A 22,643-nucleotide genomic window follows, 5' to 3' on the forward strand; every position below is an offset into this window, starting at 1 on the left:
AGTCCTGTGCATGTGATTAATAACCCCGTAAAACCAAACCACCCCCAAACCCCAATAAACCTGATGCAAAGTATGTTTTCCCAAACTATAAATCAGCAGGCTTAGCTTCATAAAAGCTGCTCTTATTGGAGCACATTAGATGATCATCCAAGAATGAACGCAGCTTCAGAGACTAGCTGAACAGCTTAGACAATTAAACATGCTATCCTTGTTGTAAATCAGAAACTAATACATAGTACTATACTATAATTCTGAGTGACAACTGTGTGTGATTAGTGCACTGCTCCAATCCCAAACTGGGCCTAAAATTCAACAGTAATACTACAGTTTGCATGACTTCCAGTCCTACCCTCAGTTCCCAGTCTCTTCTCTTGCACGGCCCTTTGGCTTTACAACAGCTGAACTTCATTATCACAAACCCACAGGGATAAAAGTCTGCATGTAAAATGTCAAGCTGGATTGTATTTTAATTTAGTAAAGGCCACAATTCAGAAACCTGGTTTTGTGGCTGTTAATTTTTCTTTTCCCCACCCCTTTTTTTGAAGGCAGATCAGATTTTATTGGTGAAAAATTTAATTTTGCAGAGAAGCGATACGATCTTAGCCACAACCCTCCGGACTTGCAGCTTCAAGAGGAAATAAAAAGCAGGCACCCAAGTGACACAGGAGTGGGAAGGCTTTTTGCTTCTAAATTTCACAAGGTCATAGGTTTGTAAGACTGTTGCTTCTTCTCTGCTCCCTTCCCCTTCAAACACCACGTCTGGGCTTTTCCAAGTTTTAGTATGGGGGATTTAAACACACATTTATGGCACTTGGAAACTGGCCAGAATTCAAGTTGCCTAAAGCAGAGCTACTGCAACTTTCTCAGACGGCGGAGCACACTCAGGGATGTTGCCCTATGAACACTTCCCCTACTTTTTGCAAAGGTGTAACCGTTGCAACTGCAACAATCACATGAAACAATTACACAGAAAAGTAATTTGGAGAATATTGGGTATGTTTAGCTGTCTTCAATGCACTAAATATCTTGCCCCTTTAGAAAAAGCTGGTCATACTGTCCCCTTTCGTTCGTTTTATTTCTCTCTGTTGAGAGCACAGTGTTATCACATAGCTATGTTCAGACCATCAACAAGTGATCTGGATCACAAGAGGTTCCTAAACAGGTCTGTGAACCACTGCTCTAAAGATCATGAGATTAGCATCGGTAGTTTTAGTGGGCAGCTAAGCTAATTAAGGACAGTATTTATGTCTGGAATTGGAGTTAAAAATTGGACAAAATAAAATGCAATAGCAACTTATGCATTTTGTGGCATTCAAAAGCAATCTTACTTTTACAATCTGTTTTACGAGTGAAAAATTGATAAAATACATATACTTATCACTGAAATGAGTGGACATGCAGTGAAGATGCAACTGATGCACATTTCATCGTGTTACTTTGTTTAGGGAGTACAATACAATATGGAGGTTGGAGGAGTCTCCTGACTGGAGTAACAGGAACGGAAACAAACTCTTACTTCTCTCTAGGTGCTGAGCATGAAAGCTAAATGGCCAGTTTATATGCAAGCTGTTTGACAGCTAAAACTGAACCACCAGGCTCTTCAGCAGCAAATATCGGCGGTAAAAATGGTAGCAGGTCAAATGGAGAATTTTAAAAATCAGAGATAGGATGCGGGGTTCCACTCTGTGACCAGTCACTGACTACGGTAGCAAAACAAGCTTCTGAACATGCTAACTTTTACACCAGACTAGAATTCTGCCTATTAGATTTTGCTCATTTGTATAAAACTTAGACTTCATCTGAAAGTCTCCCATTATTCCTTCCTTGCTCTCACCAATAAGGGGTAAGGGAACATCATAGTGGCAATTCAAGTGATAGATGGATTACAGGTAGCTAGAAAGCAAATACAATCCATTTCCAGATGCAGCCAAGTTATATATGAAAAGTCAGATGGAAAAGCTAGTGCAGTGCTCAGGAATCGGAAAAATGACTAAATGTGAAGCAATTCCTTACTCAGCCATTTAAGCAGCAGCTTTGTGGGGGAGCAGCAGAATTGGAATTGAGCAATGTTCACTGGTGTACAGGAACAAAGATACATACACCAAGGAAGAAGAGTTTTGTTTTATGTTAAAATAAGTGAATAGCTTCAATCTATGGCTAATCTGTTCCTTGTGGCTGTCTGTTTCTAGACTTTCACTTCAGGACCTCTGGCCCCAAAAAAGCATTCATCCCCCTTTATACCCTGATGGAGCTAACTGGATCCATCAGCATGACTTGACAGTATTCACATCAAAATCCAATACTGCAACTTAGCACCAGCATCTAAGGTGACTCAGAGGAGCCCTGCAAATCTACATCTGTTATCAGTCTCCATACAGCCTGACAAAAGGCTAGTTTCATGGTACACATTCAAATAAGATAAGTCTCTACGAACCAGCTGTTGCTCTCACATGCAGTGCTGGATTCTTTAATTGTGCCCACCACATCATGTCGTATCTGAGATTTGGTCTTTAGAGTATCTTGGAACAGTTCAGGCTGCAGGTTCTTAGTGCAAAACCAGAACATATTTATATAGTTTGTACATCTTCTGTGCAATGCACCCTCTAATTATGAGATAGTGTTCTGACTGGCTAAATGTCCCTAAGAAAGGATATCCATAAACTCGTCTCCTAGACCAGAGATAAGCCAACCAGGTTGCAGAAAAGCAACACTGACCAAGTTAGTTCTCTATAAAGACTACAGGTTACTGTATTTGACGCTTAACAGGATAACTGGAGATAGCATATAAGCTACTGCCCTCTAATCAGTCAGCACTCCAGGAATAAAATGTCAGGAGACCATTTATTTTTTATCTAGTTCCAATTTATCGCAATTAGAGTAATCCAACAAGCCATTTAGCAGAGAACGCAGAGAGAATATTTTCTCTAGGAATATTTACATAAAGTAGCCTTTTCTATAATTCATTTGCAGTTAAGAAACAAGTCAAGTGACACTTAAGTAGTTTTACCTAATATAAGAATAAACCTGTTACCATTCATATCTGAAACAGGATTAAAAAACTTGTCACATGAATAAAAACCCTCACAAATCAAACAGTGCAAAGGGACTGTCAGATCTGTTTGTACTCAAAACTATTCCAAGGCTGTAATCCAATCAAACATTTCTACCAAAGTGAGTGCACAAGGACAGTGCTCCTGGATTGGAAGTGACAGAACTCTGGTTTTGATTGTATATCCACACAAATAAGTTTTTATGCTGTTACTCATGTTTTAACATCTAAGATATGCTGCTCTTGTCTTTGTGCAACACGTTTGCAGACTGAGTCGTTAACAAGTCCATACACTAGCCTTTCTCCTTTTAAGACCTGGGTTAGAGTCTAGAATCACTTGTTCACATCACTAAGCCACCATGTAGCTTGGTGCACTTCAGTACACCCAGAAGCCTCTGCTCAAGAGAACTGCAGGACTGAACTGGGAGAATTCTAGAGATATGAGTGGGAGCAAGTTGAGAGCCTTTGCCTTCTCCTCCCAACCAGATGCCACCATATTGGAGAGTCGGAGATCAAGCATATGGCCCACTCACAGTGGAGACTGATCCTAACCAAGTTACTAGTGCACTCCCCACTGTGATAATACTTAGCATTCACATAGCACTTTAGATGGTCAAATGAGAGGTACACTGAAATCAGTCAGCATGGAATAAAGTTGGAGCATCTTGAAATGTCATAATTAAGGCAGGGAAGATGAGAATTCTGCTAGACAGTTCAAGGACTAAGTGGCCAATATGGAGGACTATTCCAAGATCGCACAGGAAAAAGGAACCTGTACTGCAACTGGCAATCTGGGAAGTAACCGATATGGAGTACCTTATGGACAAAGTGTAGCAAAAAGACAGTACAGATTAATGCTAGTCAGGGAAAGTACCACATGATTCAATAAGGGGCACAAACATAACTGATGGATTTAAAGTCACTGAGCTACTGACATGCTTTTTCCCAGCCAGTCTTGAACAAGAGGTATGGACCATTAGAAAGTAATGAGGACCTTATAAATGAAAATAGCTATTGATAAGAACAGGTAAGGAAATACCTGAAAAAGCTGAATATACCCAAGTCAGCAGTTTGGGGGGATATGCATCCCTGGGCATTGAAAGACTTGGCTAACCGGTAATTATTTTGGGGGGGGGGGGAGGGGAATCACAGAAGCAGGTACTAGGGAGTTGGAAGACATGCTTAACTCTATGACAAAAAGAGCTGGGCCATTTGGCTTTCAAACAGCATATTGGGGACTTTTAAAAGACTTTAAATTATACTGCCAACATTTTAAGCCCCAACCCTTTCCAACCTTGCCTGTCTTGCTCTGAGCAGGTTTTCCACATGCATAATATGCAGCCCCTTGATATTGTGGAGTTACCTAACACTGAAGTAACTACTAGAGCTCTTCTGGAACAAACCCTTGTCAGTGATGGTGCAAATACTTTATATGAAGAGGGTTCTGTTGGGGGAAAAGGAATCTGGGACAAAGTTTCCCCATGAAGAAGCTGCCACACAATTCCCACTATTATTTCATTGGAAGCTTTGGACTGTTATGCCAACTGGATGTTAATTTAGATCACCAAAACCTGAATTAAAAGTAAAACCAACTAGTTAATTTTCTTTTGGCAAGCTGGGACATTGAAGTGGGCTGTGGTTACTCTAGAAGGTTTGGTAGGATTTGTTTGGCTACTCCCACTCCAACGCTGTTGTAAACCGTCTTAGTATATGAAACAAAAAAATAAAACATTTCAGGATTACTTGTTCTTGAACGACTCTGATGTGCCTAGGGAATTAGGACGATGGATGATCTTGCATACCATAACACAGTGTGCTGACATAGAAGTCAGCTGAGAACTAAGTGTTGGGATTCATCCTGAATTACCTCTACAGTCTTTTCAGTAACTGCAGTGATGCTCTGTGTTTTGCAGTACAGTATGTTCTGCTTCTTATTATTTGTAAAAGTTTATAATGAAGCAATGTGATCCCATGTCTCTGTTTTGTGATTAGGAGAGGTCTTCCAAATTAAGGGTGAAAAGACAACTTGGGTGACACGGTACCATAATACAAAAGGAGAGACCACAGAATTTCGGATGAACATAAAGCCAACTATGTATGGGTGTTGATAAATTCACGTTTCAAACGTCATTAGCTATGAGGCCTTAAGATTAGACAAACTGAGGGGATCATGCAGTGCTCCCTGCTGTATTAAGATTATCAACAATTTTGTTTTCAAGTCTGGGAGTGGTACTGGGAGAAATAGCTAACCGACTTGGCCTACTTTGGGTAAGTCCAACTTGTTTGGGGCTGTTACGCTTCATCTGAAACCTCTTCAGTAATTAACCATTGACATCCATTACAGGAACGAGACAAAGTTACTTCTGACTGTCCTACACTGAACTGTAATAATGCTGGTGTACTTGCAGTCTGAAATCTTTGCACTTTTAAAGTATCCCTGTGCTCTACCAGGAGCAGTGGCCCCACTAGTGCTATGAGAACATTTCTCCAATCATACAAATCCTCTCATTGGTGTTACAATCCCAAGTGAGCACTCTTCTGGGGCAAGTGACTCTAGATCAGAGACTGAGCCACCTGTCATAGACTCAGACTATCAGGGTTGGAAGGGACCTCAGGTGGTCATCTAGTCCCACCCCCTGCTCAAAGCAGGACCAATCACTAACTCGGTTCTGTGATCTGCAGCTGAGCCACCCAAAGAGGCTGTGCTCCTGTTCATGGTTACCCCAGATAAAAGAAGGAGTTCCTAATCATTCTGCATCTTATGGGTTAGGTAGCCAGAGGTAGCTCAAGTGAGTGTCTGTGACCACAGCAATGACAGCTGCAGCCAGATGTGCATGTCATATGCTTCCCAGCACAAATGGTTGAGGAGGAGAGAATGAGTCAGCTTGGGTCTGAGAAACAATGTGGACATTGACCTTCTCTAATAAGTGGATGACTGGAGTATTTAAACATTCGTTTCAGTCTCCAGTTTAGAACAAAATTTAAAGGCTCTCCACCCACTATTTCCCCTCTTTGCCAACTGATCAAATTACTGTGCAGATGCAGTTGCAGAAATTGAACATTTAAAAAAAGATCCATTCAGTTTCACGCAGCTTTGGAGGAAGATGGATACTCCCTGAGCTCCCAAACTAGCTCTCTGGCTCTGGCAATAAGCATCTAGAAGCTCCCAGTAGATGCAGTAATAGAACCGATTGCCAGTGCTGGAGACCGACTCCCAGCACTACAGGATTAAATTTAACTGCCAGGGGCGAGCAGCAGCCGGAGAGCATACAGCTAAAGATTTATAGTGTCAATGACTGTTTCCCATAAGGAAACAATGGTTTAAATGACCTTTTCCATCTTTCTGAAGAGGATATTATGTCATTAAAATGTAAAGAGACAAGTGCATATTAGTCTTCTGTGACCACTTCAGGCTACCTAGAGATTCGTTCACCTCTTCAGCCAAAGTTTTCCTGCGGGACTACGGTATGCATAAAATCTCTAGACCAAGGGCATGCTGCCTACCTAACAACGTGGGCCCCTGGAGAGTATTTTTCACACAACTCCAAAGCACTAGCAATGTGATTGTAAACGTATTATTAAAAGCTGTCAGAGGGGTCATCTCCAAACGCAGCGATTTGAAGGAATGGGACAATGCAAAATTACAGCCACCTCCACCTAGTCATCTCTGCCAAGAGGCTATTTTCAAAGTTTTTGAAAATGACTCAGGTACATCCCACTTCACAGGGCTGCTGAGGTTGAGCCCAGTTGCACGGCAAACTTCAGTGCATTTGTAAGATTTAAGTGCACATGAAAAAACAAAGTGTAGTTTAACAAGCTGTTCAGGTTTTGCCTCATTTCCACTTCAAACACTTTTTGCTAGCAAAGCTTTCCGCCATTTAATGTACAAGGGTTTGTGCCCACTGCAAAGAAAAAGAAAGCAAACGCAGAAATAGGGTGACAAAGATTCTCTAATCATTCAGCCAAGTAACTACCGCATGGGGACTGCGGAAAATACCTTTTTACAGGGTTCAAACCTGCTGCTACACAGGAGCTTTCCTGAGTTTATTTCATACTGTCACCCTGTGCAGAGAAGCAAGAAGTACTTAGGTCTCCCACTACAAGAGGACAGACTGACTTCATTCATCTCTGGCTGTAACCAGCGCTGAGAGGTCACAATGGAATACAGTAATGAAAACGCTGCTTACTCTGAGCGTCTTTGCAATCGGGGAGGGAGACGACGGGGGAGAGTCAGACTGAGACTTCCTGTTTCGGGTGAACTCCTTGCTCCTGGTGTACAAGGACGACATGGTCCCTCCGAGGCAGGAGGGGGATAGCAGCACCTCTGCAAGCAGCAATGAAGTCCAAGTCTTCACTTTCCTTCCGCTACGTGCTGCTGGGTAGCTCCTTCTCCGAAGTCAGATCAAACAAATTTCATCATTAACACAGTTATGGTAATTTTAAAAGCCTGCTGTTTGCAGAGTGATACTTTTAGGCATCAGAGTGTAGCTTTATAGTAAACGCTGCCCCACAATGCTTCTTCCTGTTCAAGTTGAAGGGAAAGTGTTAAGGAATACCTGCGTTACAGTCCGGGGTGTTGCAGCACCGCCCTCAGAATCAAGGCCTGCTTTAAGGTCTTCCAAAAAAGGATGTTTCCTATGGATCACCCAAAGCCAGAATATTACTGAAGACCTCCAATAACTGCAGTAGGTAGAACCCCTCCAGTCCTACAAGGGTGAAGCCAGAGGAATAGCTAGTTTTATCCAAATAGGAAGCTTTTGCAAGAAACCTGTTTCACTCCACAGCCGATAGCTCTCTGCTGTAGCAGCAGAGCAGAGCTGCATGATTTAAGAGAAACAAAACTGTATAAATCAGGAACGAGCACTGTTTCAGAAAGGGGCAGTCCAGATGAAGTTGTGTTTTGTTCCGTCCTCCTCGTTACAGAAGGCTTTACACACACACACACACACACAATCTTCCCTCCCCTCTTGCTATTTTCTGACATTCCAAATCCTTACTTGTTCAGCAAAGAATGCTGGAGGGAGGCCAAAGCCAAAGATTCACTTTCAACTTGGGATCCAGGCTGCCACTTGTAGGAAGAAGAAAACATGCAAACTCCCATGGCGAAGAGAGCTCAGAGCTGGAGGTCACACAAATTCATAACACTATGCAAGATCTAAATTCCAAGCTACTATTTTGCAGCTGGCTAGGTCAAAGGCTGCTTACTTAGGAAGATACGGTAACAGAACAACATTTCAGGCTACCATTAGACAGAATGCAGGCTTACACCGAGTACAACATTTGGAGGACAAGTGGGTTTTTTTAAAAGTCTGGTTAGAGCTATGAGCAGGCAAGCTGAGCCTGTCTGATGTGCTGGCATTCAAACAGGCGCTTTTTTTTTTTTTGCGCTCTCCCCCCGTCCCCCCCCCCCCCTTTTTTTTTTTTTTAAACACAGGTGTGTAGCTGGACAGCCCCTCTGCCTGGATTTTTTTTAACCTCCAAACTCATGCACCCTGCCCTGCACCCTGCCAGTCGGCTTGTCAATTCTGGATACAGTCTTTATTGCACAAACTGGCCTGTCAGGAAAGCGGTTTTGAATTTTCAGTGCTGGCAAATAAAGAAAAATAACACTTTGCACATCTGAATAAATGCACTTGATAGGCCGACCAAATGCCACTCAAATCCAAATCAAATAAGAATAAACGATACATTTATTTGAACGACTGCACATGAAGCATGCCCGAGGTGCTCTGGGAGGGGATGCAAGCACTTTGGAGGACGGGATTAGAATTCAAAACAGACCCTGGCAAATTGCAGAATTGATCAATAAAATGAAATTAAATAAACACAAGTGCAAAGTATTTGCTTAGGAAGGAACAATCAAATGCACAACTACAAAATAGGGAACAACAGGCTAGCGGATAGTATTGCTGGAAAAGATCTGGGGGTTACTGCACACCACAAATTGAATATCAGTCAGTGTGATGCAGTTACCAAAAAGGCTAATATTCTGGGGTGTATTAACAGGAGTGTTGCATGTAAGACGTGGGAGATAAACGGGTGGGGCTGTGACGAACTGGACCTGTTCTTACTGTGGTCTGTGAATGCTGACAGGGGAGTGTGGCTAGGATAGTCTGCATTGGGGGATGGGAGTCTGCCCGAAGGCGAATACCTGAGCGTGTAAAATGAGAACCCAGGAAGGGGTTGGAGGCCAGGTGACACCTTAGCCCGGGAAACTGAATGGCTGGGAGGCCGAGATGGCTCTGACCCCCCAAAGGGGGGTGGGCTGGGGTGCCCTGGGACCCCAAGCTGGACCTAACTGAGGAGGGCCCTGTTGTCTGTGCCTGCAAGACCTGTCTTGGACTGTATTCCTGTCATCCAAATAAACCTTCTGCTTTACTGGCTGGCTGAGAGTCATGGTGAATCGCAGGAAGCCGGGGGTGCAGGGCCCTGAGTCCCCCAATACTCCGTGACAACTGGTGGCAGCGGTGGGATCTACTGCACCCCGTGGACGGCGCTTCCTGCAGTAAGTGACTGGGGAGCAGTAAAACGAAGGGGGATTGACGGGGACCAGGCGTGCTGAAGAGTGAGAGAGAGACGGTTATTACCCCTGGGAGTGTGTGACCAGCGAGAAGGACTTTTGCGGTAACAGGGTCCCCCGGGGGGATCGCAGCGAGTGGTCCCAGGGGCGGAGGAGTCTGCAGCTCGACCCTGGCAGAGAGGTGGTGACCTCGAGAAGGGCTGGCACACTAGGGGTCCCCCTGGGAACTGTGGGGAGCTGTGAGCACACAGGCCGGTGAGTGGCCAGCAGGAAGATGTATTCCAAGCGGCTTAAGAGCGACCTGGTGGAGCTGTGCAAGCAGAGGGGGCTGCGCATTGGGAGGCTCACCAAAGAACAGCTCATTGCCCGGCTGGAGGTGGAAGATCGCGCGAATGAACTGATCCCTGTGTCTCAGGGAAGCAGCCTGACAAATGCAGCGCAGGCACCAGTGTCTGTCCCAGCTGGGAGTGGTCAGCCGGCTGCTGAGGGCTTCCCGAGACCCTTCCTTCCTATGCCTAGGGGAAGGGTGGGGAGGAGCCCAGCAAATACCGAGGGCGCCGTGACCCCCCCGGCCAGCAGGGGATCCTCCCGGCGAAGCTCGCCGGCCAGCAGAGGATCCTCCCGGCGACGTTCGGCATCCGTGGAGCGGAATTGGCTGGAATGGGAGAAAGAGCTAAAACAGAGAGCTGGGGGATCGTGAACAAGAGAGACAGCGTCAGCATGAACGGGAGGAGAAAGAGAGACAGAGACAGCATGAACTGGAACTGGCAAGATTGAAGGGCAGTGAACCCCCGGCTGCGGTGAGTGAGGGGGGACCCAGGACTGCACGGAGCTTTGATAAGTGCATCCTGGCCCCACACAAGGAGGGGGAGGACATGGATGACTTCCTGGAGGCCTTTGAGACGACCTGCAAGCTGCACCGGGTTGATCCTGCGGACAGACTCAGGGTCCTTACCCCCTTACTGGACCCCAAAGCCGTGGCATTGTACCGCCAACTGGAAGAGGCAGAGAAAGGGGACTACGAACTATTCAAAAAGGCCCTGCTACGTGAGTTTGGGCTGACTCCTGAGATGTACCGGGAAAGGTTCCGGAGTCAGGATAAAACCCCTGAGATCTCATATCTGCAACTAGCCGTCCGCATGGAAGGATACGCCAGCAAGTGGGCTGATGGGGCCCAGACGAAGGAGGACCTGGTCAAACTGCTGGTACTGGAGCAACTGTATGAGCGGTGCCCATCCGACCTGAGGCTGTGGTTGGTGGACAGAAAGCCAGAGAACCCGCGACATGCAGGCCGGCTGGCCGATGAGTTTGTAAAGAGCCAGTCAGGAGATAACAGGGAGGAGTCCCAAAGGAACAGTCCCACCACAACGCAGAGAGAGAGTCACCATGGGACCTCCCCGTGGGAAAATACAGGAAAACCCCATCAAAGGGGAACATCCGGCGTCAGGACCATCCGACCCACTCGGGGGGGACCCATGGGACATGGGCTGCTACTACTGTGGCCAAAAAGGCCACATACGGGCCCAGTGCCCCAGGCTCAGGGACAGACTGAGCAGACCAAACCCACAGAGGGTTGATTGGGTAGAGACCCAGCCCGGCGAGAGGCAGCATTCCCAGGGAAGGGGGGCTGGCAGAGTACCACCTGCTAAGGAGGGAGGAGAGCTTCAGGCCAGCTCCTCTAGGGGGCTGGATGCTCCAGACTCAGGGTTTTTGGTTTATACGGTGGGCACGGGGCTGTCCCTCCGGAGAGAGTACCTTGTTCCCCTGGAGGTGGATGGGAGGAAGGTCAATGGATACTGGGATACGGGCGCAGAGGTGACGCTGGCCCGGCCCGAGGTGGTGGCCCCAGATCAGGTGGTGCCCAACACCTACCTGACCCTGACGGGGGTGGGCGGAACACCAGTCAAAGTGCCCGTGGCAAGGGTACACCTGAAGTGGGGGGCCCCAAGGATGTGGGGGTACACCCGTATTTGCCCACTGAGGTATTGATGGGGGGGGACCTGGAGAACTGGCCAAGCAACCCCCAAAGGGCACTGGTTGTGACCGCAGTCAGAGCCGGCGAGGGGCACTGCGCCCTGGCCTTGGGGGGAGGTGCCTTGCCTGAGGCGCAGGACCCTAACCTGGTGGGGAGGGAACGCCCAGGGACACGGCTCAGGGAGGCTGCAGCTTCAGACCCAGCGGGCGAGAAAGACAGGCCATCCCTGTCCCAGCTGCTGAGTTCCAGGCCGAGTTACAGAGAGATCCCTCCTTGCGGAAGATAAGGGACCTGGCCGACCTCAATGCGGTACAGACCATGGGACGAGGTGGCCGGAAAAGGTTCCTGTGGGAGAAGGGGTTCCTGTACCGAGAATGGGCTCCCCCAGGGAAAATGGAGTCAGGGGGGATCAGGAGGCAGCTGGTGGTACCCCAGAAGTATCGCCGCCAGCTGCTGTGCCGGGCCCATGACATTCCTCTCTCAGGGCACCAGGGAACCTGGCGTACCCAGCAGAGGCTGCTACGGAGCTTTTACTGGCCTGGGGTCTTTGTTACTGTCCGACAGTACTGCGGATCCTGTGACCCCTGTCAGAGGGGGAGGAAGGCCTGGGACAAGGGGAAAACAGCTTTAGGACCCTTGCCCAGCATAAAGGATCCTTTCCGGAGGGTGGCCAAGGTTAAAAGGGCGGCTCTAAACCAAGAGAGCCCAAAGCACAGATCTCCAGACTGGAGCGCTGGGAGAAGACCACAGCCCAGTTGGAACCCCAGAGGTATGGGGGTGGGAAAAGGGCACAGGCCGCATAAACCCCAGGCGAACTGCGAGGGCCATCAAGCACCCCCAACCTAAGGGGGGGCGTGAAACTGGAGGGGCCTGGTGTAATTCTCACCAAGGAATGGGAGGGATGCGGGGGCATCCATGGGAACGGGGGTAGGTTCAAACTTCCCCGGGTCACTGGCTAAAGTGACCCTGCTCAGTTTGGTCTCGAAGGGGGGAGATGTGACTAACTGGGTCTGTTCTTACTGTGGTCTGTGAATGCTGACAGGGGAGTGTGGCTAGGATAGTCTGCATTGGGGGATGGGAGTCTGCCCGAAGGCGAATACCTGAGCGTGTAACAGGAGAACCCAGGAAGGGGTTGGAGGCCAGGTGACACCTTGGCCCGGGAAACTGAACAAAGGCGGTGGGAGGGGTCACTGAAGGCAGAGTGCTGGAAGCGGGCTGGAGAGATGGCTGGGAGGCCGAGATGGCTCTGACCCCCCAAAGGGGGGTGGGCTGGGGTGCCCTGGGACCCCAAGCTGGACCTAACTGAGGGGGGCCCTGTTGTCTGTGCCTGCAAGACCTGTCTTGGACTGTATTCCTGTCATCCAAATAAACCTTCTGCTTTACTGGCTGGCTGAGAGTCATGGTGAATCGCAGGAAGCCAGGGGTGCAGGGCCCTGAGTCCCCCAATACTCCGTGACAGGGGCATCGGTTGAAGTACTGTGTCCAACTCTAGATGCTACCCTTCAGGAAAGCTGTGGATAAACTGGAGAGTGTCCAGGAGTGCAACAAAAATGATAAGGTTTAGAAAACCTGCCCGATGCGGAAAAGTTATAAAAACTGGGCATGTTTAGTCTTGAGAAAAGAACACCGCGTGGGGATCTGATAAGAGTCTTCGAATGTGTTAAGGGTTGTTATAAGGAGAACAGGGATCAATTGTTCTCCATTCTGGCTAAAGCTAGGACATGAAGTAATCGGCTTAATTTGCAACTAGGAACATTTAGGTTAGATATTAGGGAAAACTTTCTATCTATAACGATAATTAAGTATTGGAATAAGCTTCCAAGGGAGGCTGTGGAATTGACACCGTTGGAGGTTTTTAAGAACAGATTGGACAAACATCTGTCAGGAATGGCCTAGGTATAGTTGGTCCTGCCTCGGGACAGGAGGGTGATCTAGATGACCTCTTGAGATCCATTCCAGCCCTACATTTCTATGATCCTATCATTAAAGTCTTCTCATGTGTTAAGTAGGATCTCAGTCAAACAGCATGTGTTTGAGAATGTGTGATTTCCCAAGCTTCTAACCCTACAGTGGTGTTCCTTATTGGAAACACATTAGTCCAGGTATCAGTTTACTGGACTACTTCCATTTATCCAGCATTGATGAAGGAGCAGCACATTGCAACCAATGGATGGCGAACACCATAGGGCTTATTTACACTGACTTCTACTGAAGTCAGCTATTGACAGAGGTGGCTTTGTGCCTGGAGTTAACCTACTTGTGTGTGGTATCTTGTCCTACCACCTCTATGGGTAGTTTATCACAGAACATTTTACTGTAAGTATAACAAGCATTTTTTCTTCTGGCACTTCCATACCTGCTTGTCAGTCTAATACTCCACCTTTTTAGCAAACTGCATGTCTGTGGAGTGTAAACATTGCTGAAGTGTATATTTGGAGAATAGTACTTAGAGAGAACGATACAGAACTTAGGACATAGAAATTCTTCAGTCATTCATCATATGTACTGCCTTCACATGGGAGGTGGGGGAGGAATATAATTTCTGTAGTACCCTAAGAAGGGGAGAACAGTATCTGCTTGAGAGACTCATTCTCCACCCAATAAATGAAGCCATCTCAGTGACCAAGTTTACTTGGTAAGTGATTGTGTTGAAGATCCAGTCACCCATTTTACAGGCAAACCAAAGTGACAGCTAGTGGGAAAGCTTGGGAGTGGTCTCATGTATCCAGACAATACTCTCTCATTTTACAAGATGGGAAAGGAAGCACAGAGATATTCGGTGACATGCCTTCAGTCACACTGAGTCTATGGCAGAACCAGGGACTGAACCCAGATCGCACAAGTCCCAGTCCAGTGCCTTAACCATGTGACCATCCTCCCGCACCTCAGTTCTGAATCAAACTCTGCCTTCTCTCACAGCTGGCAATAGTGCTATTTCGGTTCTCTAAATGAATGGTCATAGAACTCTGACACATCTGTTTTTGTCTTACAAAGTCTTGCATTTTGAGGTTCCAAAACAGTATACAATGATTCAAATTAGCCTATCTTGTGTAGCAACCACAATGAGAGAGTGTCATAACAGCAACAAATCTGAAGGAGTCCATGCTAGTCACCAAGGTGGAGTTAAAGAACTCTGAATTGCACTCTATTGTTTCTTCATTTCCCAACAGTCTGCTGATGCACTGCATAGGAACAATGCAGTGATTCATAACCATTTGTGGTCATATTGCTCTGAAGGGGGCAGGGAAAGCTCTGAATTCAGAGTTTAAGTGCAATACGGTGACTGGCAGTGACCTTCACAGCTTGATTATTAAAACCAAAGCAAACACTGAGTTCTGTGCTCTCTACATATGCCAATTAAAGTTAACTACTCATCTGGAATGCAAGTGAGGCTAGCACTGAAAAAGTGTAAATTGTTCATAGAATCATAGAATATCAGGGTTGGAAGGGACCTCAGGAGGTCATCTAGTCCAATCCTCTGCTCAAAGCAGGACCAATCTTCAACTAAATCATCCCAGCCAGGGCTCTGTCAAGCCTGACCTTAAAAACCTCTAAGGAAGGAGATTCCACCACCTTCCTATGTAACCGATTCCAGTGCTTCACCACCCCCCTAGTGAAAAAGTTTTTCCTAATATCTAACCTAAACCTCCCCCACTGCAACTTGAGACCATTACTCCTTGTTCTGTCATCTGCTACCACTGAGAACAGTCTAGATCCATCCTCTTTGGAACCCCCTTTCAGGTACACCTCTACGTCCATATAACGCTGTCCTCGGGAGCCAAAAATCTTACTGCGTTATAGGTGAAACCGCGTTATACTGGACTTGCTTTGATCTGCCGGAGTGCGCCCCCCCGGAGCACTGCTTTACCGCGTTATATCAGAATTCGTGTTATATCGGGCCACGTTATATCGGGGTAGAGGTGTAGTTGAAAGCAGCTATCAAATCCCCCCTCATTCTTCTCTTCTGCAGACTAAATAAGCCCAGTTCCCTCAGCTTCTCCTCATAAGTCATGTGCTCCAGCCCCCAATCATTTTTGTTGCCCTCTGCTGGACTCTTTCCAATTTTTCCACATCCTTCTTGTAGTGTGGGGCCCAAAACTGGACACAGTACTCCACATGAGGCCTCACCAATGTCGAATAGAGGGGAATGATCATGTCCCTCGATCTGCTGGCAATGCCCCTACTTATACAACCCAAAATGCAGTTAGCCTTCTTGGCAACAAGGGCACACTGTTGACTCATATCCAGCTTCTCATTCACTGTAACCCCTAGGTCCTTTTCTGCAGAACTGCTGCCTAGCCATTCGGTCCTAGACTGTAGCAGTGCATGGGATTCTTCCATCCTAAGTGCAGGAATCCGCACTTGTCCTTGTTGAACCTCATCAGATTTCTTTTGGCCCAATCCTCTAATTTGTCTAGGTCCCTCTGTATCCTATCTCTACCCTCCAGCGTATCTACCACTCCTCCCAGTTTAGTGTCATCTGCAAACTTGCTGAGGGTGCAGTCCACACCATCTTCCAGATCATTAATGAAGATATTGAACAAAACCGACCCCAACCCTTGCAGCACTTTGCTTGATACCAGCTGCCAACTAGACATGGAGCCATTGATCACTAGTTGGACATGGCCTAATTTTTGGCTAGAAAGGACAGCATGAGAATCACTCTCCGTCACCTCATGAGAAGCAGAGCAAAGTGGCCGGTGGTGGGAGGGGAGCAAGAGAATACTTTAAAGTGTAAGCACATTCAGACATACAGCTACCTAATTTCTTCCCAGCTTTTAAAACTGTTTCCCTTTAAGTTTTCCCAGTGTTGTTATCCAAACTGAATCTTCTATCCCTCATGGTTCTGCTATTCACCATGTTCTGATGGAGACTGATGCTTCAATGTTTGGGATTGCTGCCTCAACCTGACTGGCTGTGTGTTCTGCCTGGCTTGTTTTGAAATAAATACTCTCATGTGTAAGCAGCAATACGTTGTATTATGTAGCTATGTGTGTTGTTCTCCACGGTGATTTGATTGTGACTAGGAACATTTATACAGCTACAATCACGGTGAGCTGCAGAACAAGGCATTTCAGAGAGAACACATCTCTGCTAATGTCATGAACAGCCCCTTCCCACAGACTCCATTCATGGACAGACAGTCCTGGCAGGTACAGGACATTTACAACAATGTAAAGCAATTGAGTATAGCAACAGAAAAAGATTCTACACTCAGATCATCCCTGAAGTATAAATATAATGCAGTCTTAATTACACCCAGCCGCTTCATACAGCATACCATTTCATGCAGTCTTATGCCCCCATCTATAACGGTATTTCAGGGAGAGGCAAGAGGCTAAAGGGAAGTTGGGTACAAACACAATACCTACAAATCACTGTGTGGATCTGGTTAACGGAGGAGACTTATACAAATAATTAATGGGGAAAGCATGATGAACTCTAATCCAACACCACAGTGTATCAGAAAGAGCAGGACGAAGCCCTTAGCCAAACAGAACAATTTAAATCTTTTAGCTATAAAGCTTCCACCATAGATAATTTATTAAGACAAATACCCTTCCTAGGACATCAAGCCTTGAACAAATTAGAAGTCTTCAAAGGATATGGAGCCAGCAGAAGAAATCTATTCTGGACAACAACCCTGTGAACTCTCTTCACTGTAGATGGGATGGAAGCTGGAAACAGTTTGTAAGATGTTCCCACACAGCACACAGATTATCCAACTCCATAACACCCGTGAACATTGCTCATAGAAGAAAATTAGAAATCTACTAGTGAAACACTGAAAAGTAGGCAAGATTCAAAGAAAGACCAATGGCTTAGCATTTGTCCCATCTCTTCCAACCCACTGCTTTTCCCTTCAGTTCCAGTTCCTACAGGCAACTAAAAGTTTACCACCTTCCCCTGGATGCTTGAAATACACACGAGCACTGAATATGCACCATCCAGTTTATTTTGGCACAGCCTAACCTATGACAAAACTATTTTTCAGCTGTTCCAGTAAAACCTGATGCTTCCATACTACAGCATATAATACAACAATCCCCTAAATCCCCGATTTTCAAGAGTTAATATTTTATTTATAGGGATTTCCATGTGGTGAGGACGACTGCCCCGGAACAGATTTCAGAGAGTTATGTTTATTAACAAGGTTATTTCCCTTGACGACTCCCATGAAGCAAAAAGCTTCTGAGATCGGGCTACTACACTGAAGATAGCTTTGTGTATTACTTTGAGATCTCTGTAATGTCACCCATTTCAAATTCTTACTTTTAGACTGATTTTCTTAATATTTAACTTGGCAGTTTTACCATTATTTCCTTGGGCTTAACTAAGAAGCATGCTCCTCAAGCCATGTGCCTTTTCAGTAAGTTACATCAAGAGCCCTGCAGTCTTAGTAACTCCTATTTTCCCTTAACCATCCGATAAGGAGTTCTGGATGGAGAGGAAATTGTTTTAATATGGGGGTGAGGGCTGTGATCAAAAGGGAAGAGTGGTGCAAAGAGAGTGGTTGTGGCAGGGAATATGCTACTTCATCTTTTAGTTTGGACCTACCATTAGATTGTTCTGCTTTGCTTCAAGAAATACAATAAGAGTGTCTACTAGTTCAACTGTACAACAGGCACCCAATAATCATGTCCATGGAATATAATTTAGATGTTTATTGCATTAAAAGGTAGGGCTGTCAAGAGATTAAAGAAATTAATCGCAATTAATTGAGCAATTAAAAAAATTAATCGTGATTAATTACGCAATTCATCGTGCTGTTGAGCAACAGAATACCATTTAAATATTTTTGATGTTTTCTACATTTTCAAATATATTAATTTCAATTACAACACAATACAACGTGTACAGTGCTCACTTTATATTTATTTTTATTATAAATATTTGCACCGTTAAAAACAAAAATACAAGTACTGTAGTGCTATCTCTTTATAATGAAATTGAACTTACAAATGTAGAATTATGTACCAAAAACCCCTGCATTCAAAAATAAAACAATGTAAAACTTTAGAGCCTACAAGTCCGATCAGTCCTACTTATTGTTCAGCCAATTGCTCAGACAAAAAAAAGTTTGTTTACATTTATGGGAGATAATGCTGCCCACTTCTTAATTACAGTGTCACCTGAAAGTGAGAACAGGCATTTGCATGACACTATTGTAGACAACCTCGCAAGATATTTACATGTCAGATACGCTAAAGAGTCATACGTCAATTGATGCTTCAACCACCATTCCAGAGGACATGCCGATGACGGGTTCTGCTCGATAACGATCCAAAGCAGTGTGGACCGATGCATTTTCATTTTCAGTCAGATGCCATCAGCAGAAGGTTGATTTTCTTTTTTGGTGGTTTGGGTTCTGCAGTTTCCGCATAGGTTGTTGCTCTTTTAAGACTTCTGAAAGCATGGTCCACACCTCATCCTTCTCAGATTTTGGAAGGCACTTCAGATTCTTAAATATTGGGTACAGTGCTGTAGCTATGTTTAGAAATTTCACACTGGTATCTTCTTTGCAGTTTGTCAAATTTGCAGTGAAAGTGTTCTTAAAACAAACAACGTGTGCTGGGTCATCATCCGGGACTGCCAGAAATATCTGGCAGAATGCCGATAAAACAGAGCAGGAGACATACAATTCTCCCCCAGGGAGTTCAATCACAAATTTAATTAACACATTTGTTTTTTTAAATGAGCGTCATCAGCATGGAAGCCTGTCCTCTGGAACAACGGCCAAAGCATGAAGAGACATATGAATCTTTAGCTCATCTAGGGCACGTGAATATCTTGCGATGCCAGCTACAACAGTGCCATGCAAACGCCTGTTCTCACTTTCAGGTAACATTGTAATTAGGAAGTGGGTAGCATTATCTCCCACAAATATAAACAAACTCGTTTGTCTTAGCGATTGGCTGAACAAGAACTAGGACTGAGTGGATTTGTAGGCTCTAAAGTTTTACATTGTTTTGTTTTTGAGTGCAGTTATGTAACAAAAAACCTACATTTGTAAGTTGCATTTTCATGATAAAGAGATTGCACTACAGTACTTGTATGAGGTGAACTGAAAAATACTATTTCTTTTATCATTTTTACAGTGCAAATATTTATAATAAAAAATAATATAAAGTAAGCACTGTACACTTTGTATTCTGTGTTGTAATTGAAATGAATATATTTGAAAATGTAGAAAAACATCCAAAATATTTAATACATTTCAATTGGTATTGTATTGTTTAACAGTGCGATTAATCACAATTAATTTTTTTAATCACAATTAATTTGAGTTAATTGCGTGAGTTAACTGCAATTAATCGACAACCCTATTTAAATATCAGAGGGGTAGCTGTGTTAGTCTGAATCTGTAAAAAGCAACAGAGGGTCCTGTGGCACCTTTAAGACTAACAGAAGTATTGGGAGCATAAGCTTTCGTGGGTAAGAACCTCACTTCTTGCATCTGAAGAAGTGAGGTTCTTACCCACGAAAGCTTATGCTCCCAATACTTCTGTTAGTCTTAAAGGTGCCACAGGACCCTCTGTTCCTATTAAAATGTTATTTCACCTCTATCGTTTCTGGAACTCAGTAGTGCAGGCTAACTGCCTGATGCTCTTTCTTATGCACATTATCCAGTTAGTCTTGCTCGGACTCATGGAAAGTTTTTTAAAGCTGTATTTAAAATTAGTTTTACACATTAAAATCAGCGTTCACAAGAATATTCTAAAGCCACATTTATTCCTGAGACACTGTTTTGGGGGGAAATTCCAAAGCTTATGAAATTAAGCTGCCCTGACAGTTGTCTTTCTATAGGCCAAGTTACAAAGCCGTTACTCTCAGCTATAAAATAAAATTAAAAGTAATTATGTTGGGATCAAAGAAGTTTATAGAAAATACATGGAAATTTAATTTAAAAATTGAACTACCTGTCATGAGACAAATATAACATATACATTTGCCTAAATTGGATTCTTGTGTTACTGGTTTGGTACACAAAACTAGACCCAGAGAATTGAGATCAATATTGAATTTGACAGTATATTAAGTTGTTTGTATTGAGTGCCTGGTGGTAATTTGGTGGTGTGTAGGTTTGTAATGTGGTCAGAAGTTAATGAGTTTCATGACTGCCTCAATATCATGATTTCCTAAAAAAATTCAGCTTATATAATTCCTTGCATATATTGAATAAACCCCACCATTGACTTCCACCGAGAAAAGGTCATGCCTTTTTTCCAATGCAGAAAGAGAGGCACTGACATTTGTAGAAGATGTGGGCTCCAAATAATTGGTGGTTAATAAGCCTTACTAGTCTTAGCCGAGACGTAGCGATTCTGAAATTAATCTCTGTTGCTCTACAAGCAGAGAAACGGATGGCGACAGTGACACTAAATTCCAGATAGTATGGGACACAGGTAACTGGAGTACAGGTCTGTAAGCATTCTGATAAACAGCCACAAAAGCATTCTCAGATTCTTTAGGTCAGTGGTCCTCAAACTTTTGTACTGGTGACCCCTTTCACATAGCAAGACCCTGAGTGTGACCCTCCCTTATAAATTAAAAACACTTTTTAATATATTTAACACTATTATAAATGCTGGAAGCAAAGCGGGGTTTGGGATGGAGGCTGACAGCTCGTGACCCCTCCATGTAATAACCTCGTGACCCCCGAGGGGTCCTGACCTCCAGTCTGAGAACCCCGCTTTAGGTGGACTTGTAAACAAATAAAAGTTTGAATCTCGTACATGCTATTGTTTATCCCATATTCCCATCATCCTTAAAGAAATGCTGCCTGAATTGCATTATAATCCTCTATTTCAGAGGGTGACCTTGTTTTGAGATTGGTAGCTTTATGACTTACTCATGCTCTTGGGATGATGCATGTTTCTTGTATTACTGCTAGCCTTCTATTCTCAAAAGATATGCAGGAAAGTCTCCTTTGAGAGTAGTAACAATAACTTACTTTTGTTTCTACTATATGGGAAAAATGTACATTTAAAATCTGTTCCAGAGAAGTAACTATCCCTGAAAAATGTAATGTAGCACTCCAACAGGTAACATTAATACAAATACTGTCTTACAATGTTTATTTAGAACCAAACAAGGTTATGTCCAGCAACAGAGGGTTGAACGGACTGTAACAAAAAAATTATTGGGCTGGCACTAGGCTCTGTTGTAAACATATAAAGGCACTGCAGCACTTTCCCATAAATGGAATACAAACTGTACAAGTGAATAGTCTTTCGTCTGCAGTGTACCAACTGGCGTTCCCATGAGCTGACTTTATCGTATGTCTTGCAGATTTGCAGTCTAGGAAGGAAAGGATCCATTTTTCCCCACTCTCCCAAAGTCACAGCAATTTCTCTCACTCACTCTCACTCCAACACACATCTGGAGTCATACTTTCCCCCATCCTACATACTCCAATGTAGCTGAAATGCAATAGCTTGTTTTCTGCTCATACAAAGGCTGGGAACCATAAACCAACAGACATATTTCAATCAGCACTAAAACTAACTCCTCATAATGTGTAGTCATCTTAGCCCCTTGTTTCACATATGAAGTTCAAGGTTTCTGGACAAAGCAGTGTATGTGTCTCTGAGTCTGGTTTTTGTTTTTAAGAAATACAGAAAAAAGGCCACAGCAAAGAGCAATAAAAAAAGCCACATGACCTGCAAGAAAGTGACTGGTCCTTAGCACCTGTAAAAGTTTAAATACATTTCTCTTCTAAATGTAATCAAACTACTCTGATTACTACTGAAAGAAAAGATGAGATGCACAAACTACTCATTATTCAAGCATAAAATATGTTGGAACAGAGCAACTAAAAGAGTGAACATTTGTTCCCCCATTCTAGGAATTTCCCCAACTTATTTAGTGTAATGAATTAGAGAGGAGTTGGAGGGAGAATTCCAGTGTCAGATTCACAAACACCTGAAAAGACAGCAAAAGGGAGTTACAGCAAAATAGAATGTCCTTGCTGCCTGCAATCAAAAGTAACAACTGCATTCATGTTGGGAAATGGACTCCTCTTGTTATATGAAGATTGGCATAGCAATGCCTATTCTGCCTAAAATAGATGGTCTTAAAGACTGCAGTTCTAATTC

At 44.4% G+C, this 22,643-nt stretch overlaps 1 protein-coding gene across 15 annotated transcripts in view; it reads right to left on the minus strand.

The window, feature by feature from the left end:
* PPP1R12B (protein phosphatase 1 regulatory subunit 12B) overlaps positions 1–22,643 on the minus strand; it is a 158,292-nt gene that overhangs the window by 34,477 nt on the left and 101,172 nt on the right. Inside the window, exon 1 of one of the 15 annotated variants that reach the window (XM_065594999.1) lies at positions 7,237–7,977. The exons of the other annotated variants lie outside the window; for them this stretch is intronic. Coding sequence (XP_065451071.1) covers positions 7,237–7,338 — 102 coding nt within the window. The 5' untranslated portion in view covers positions 7,339–7,977. Of the gene's footprint in view, positions 1–7,236; positions 7,978–22,643 lie in introns of those variants that run through there. 15 annotated transcript variants of the gene reach the window in all.

Source organism: Chrysemys picta, chromosome 4 (assembly GCF_011386835.1).
Source record: "Chrysemys picta bellii isolate R12L10 chromosome 4, ASM1138683v2, whole genome shotgun sequence".
NCBI lineage: Eukaryota > Metazoa > Chordata > Testudines > Emydidae > Chrysemys > Chrysemys picta.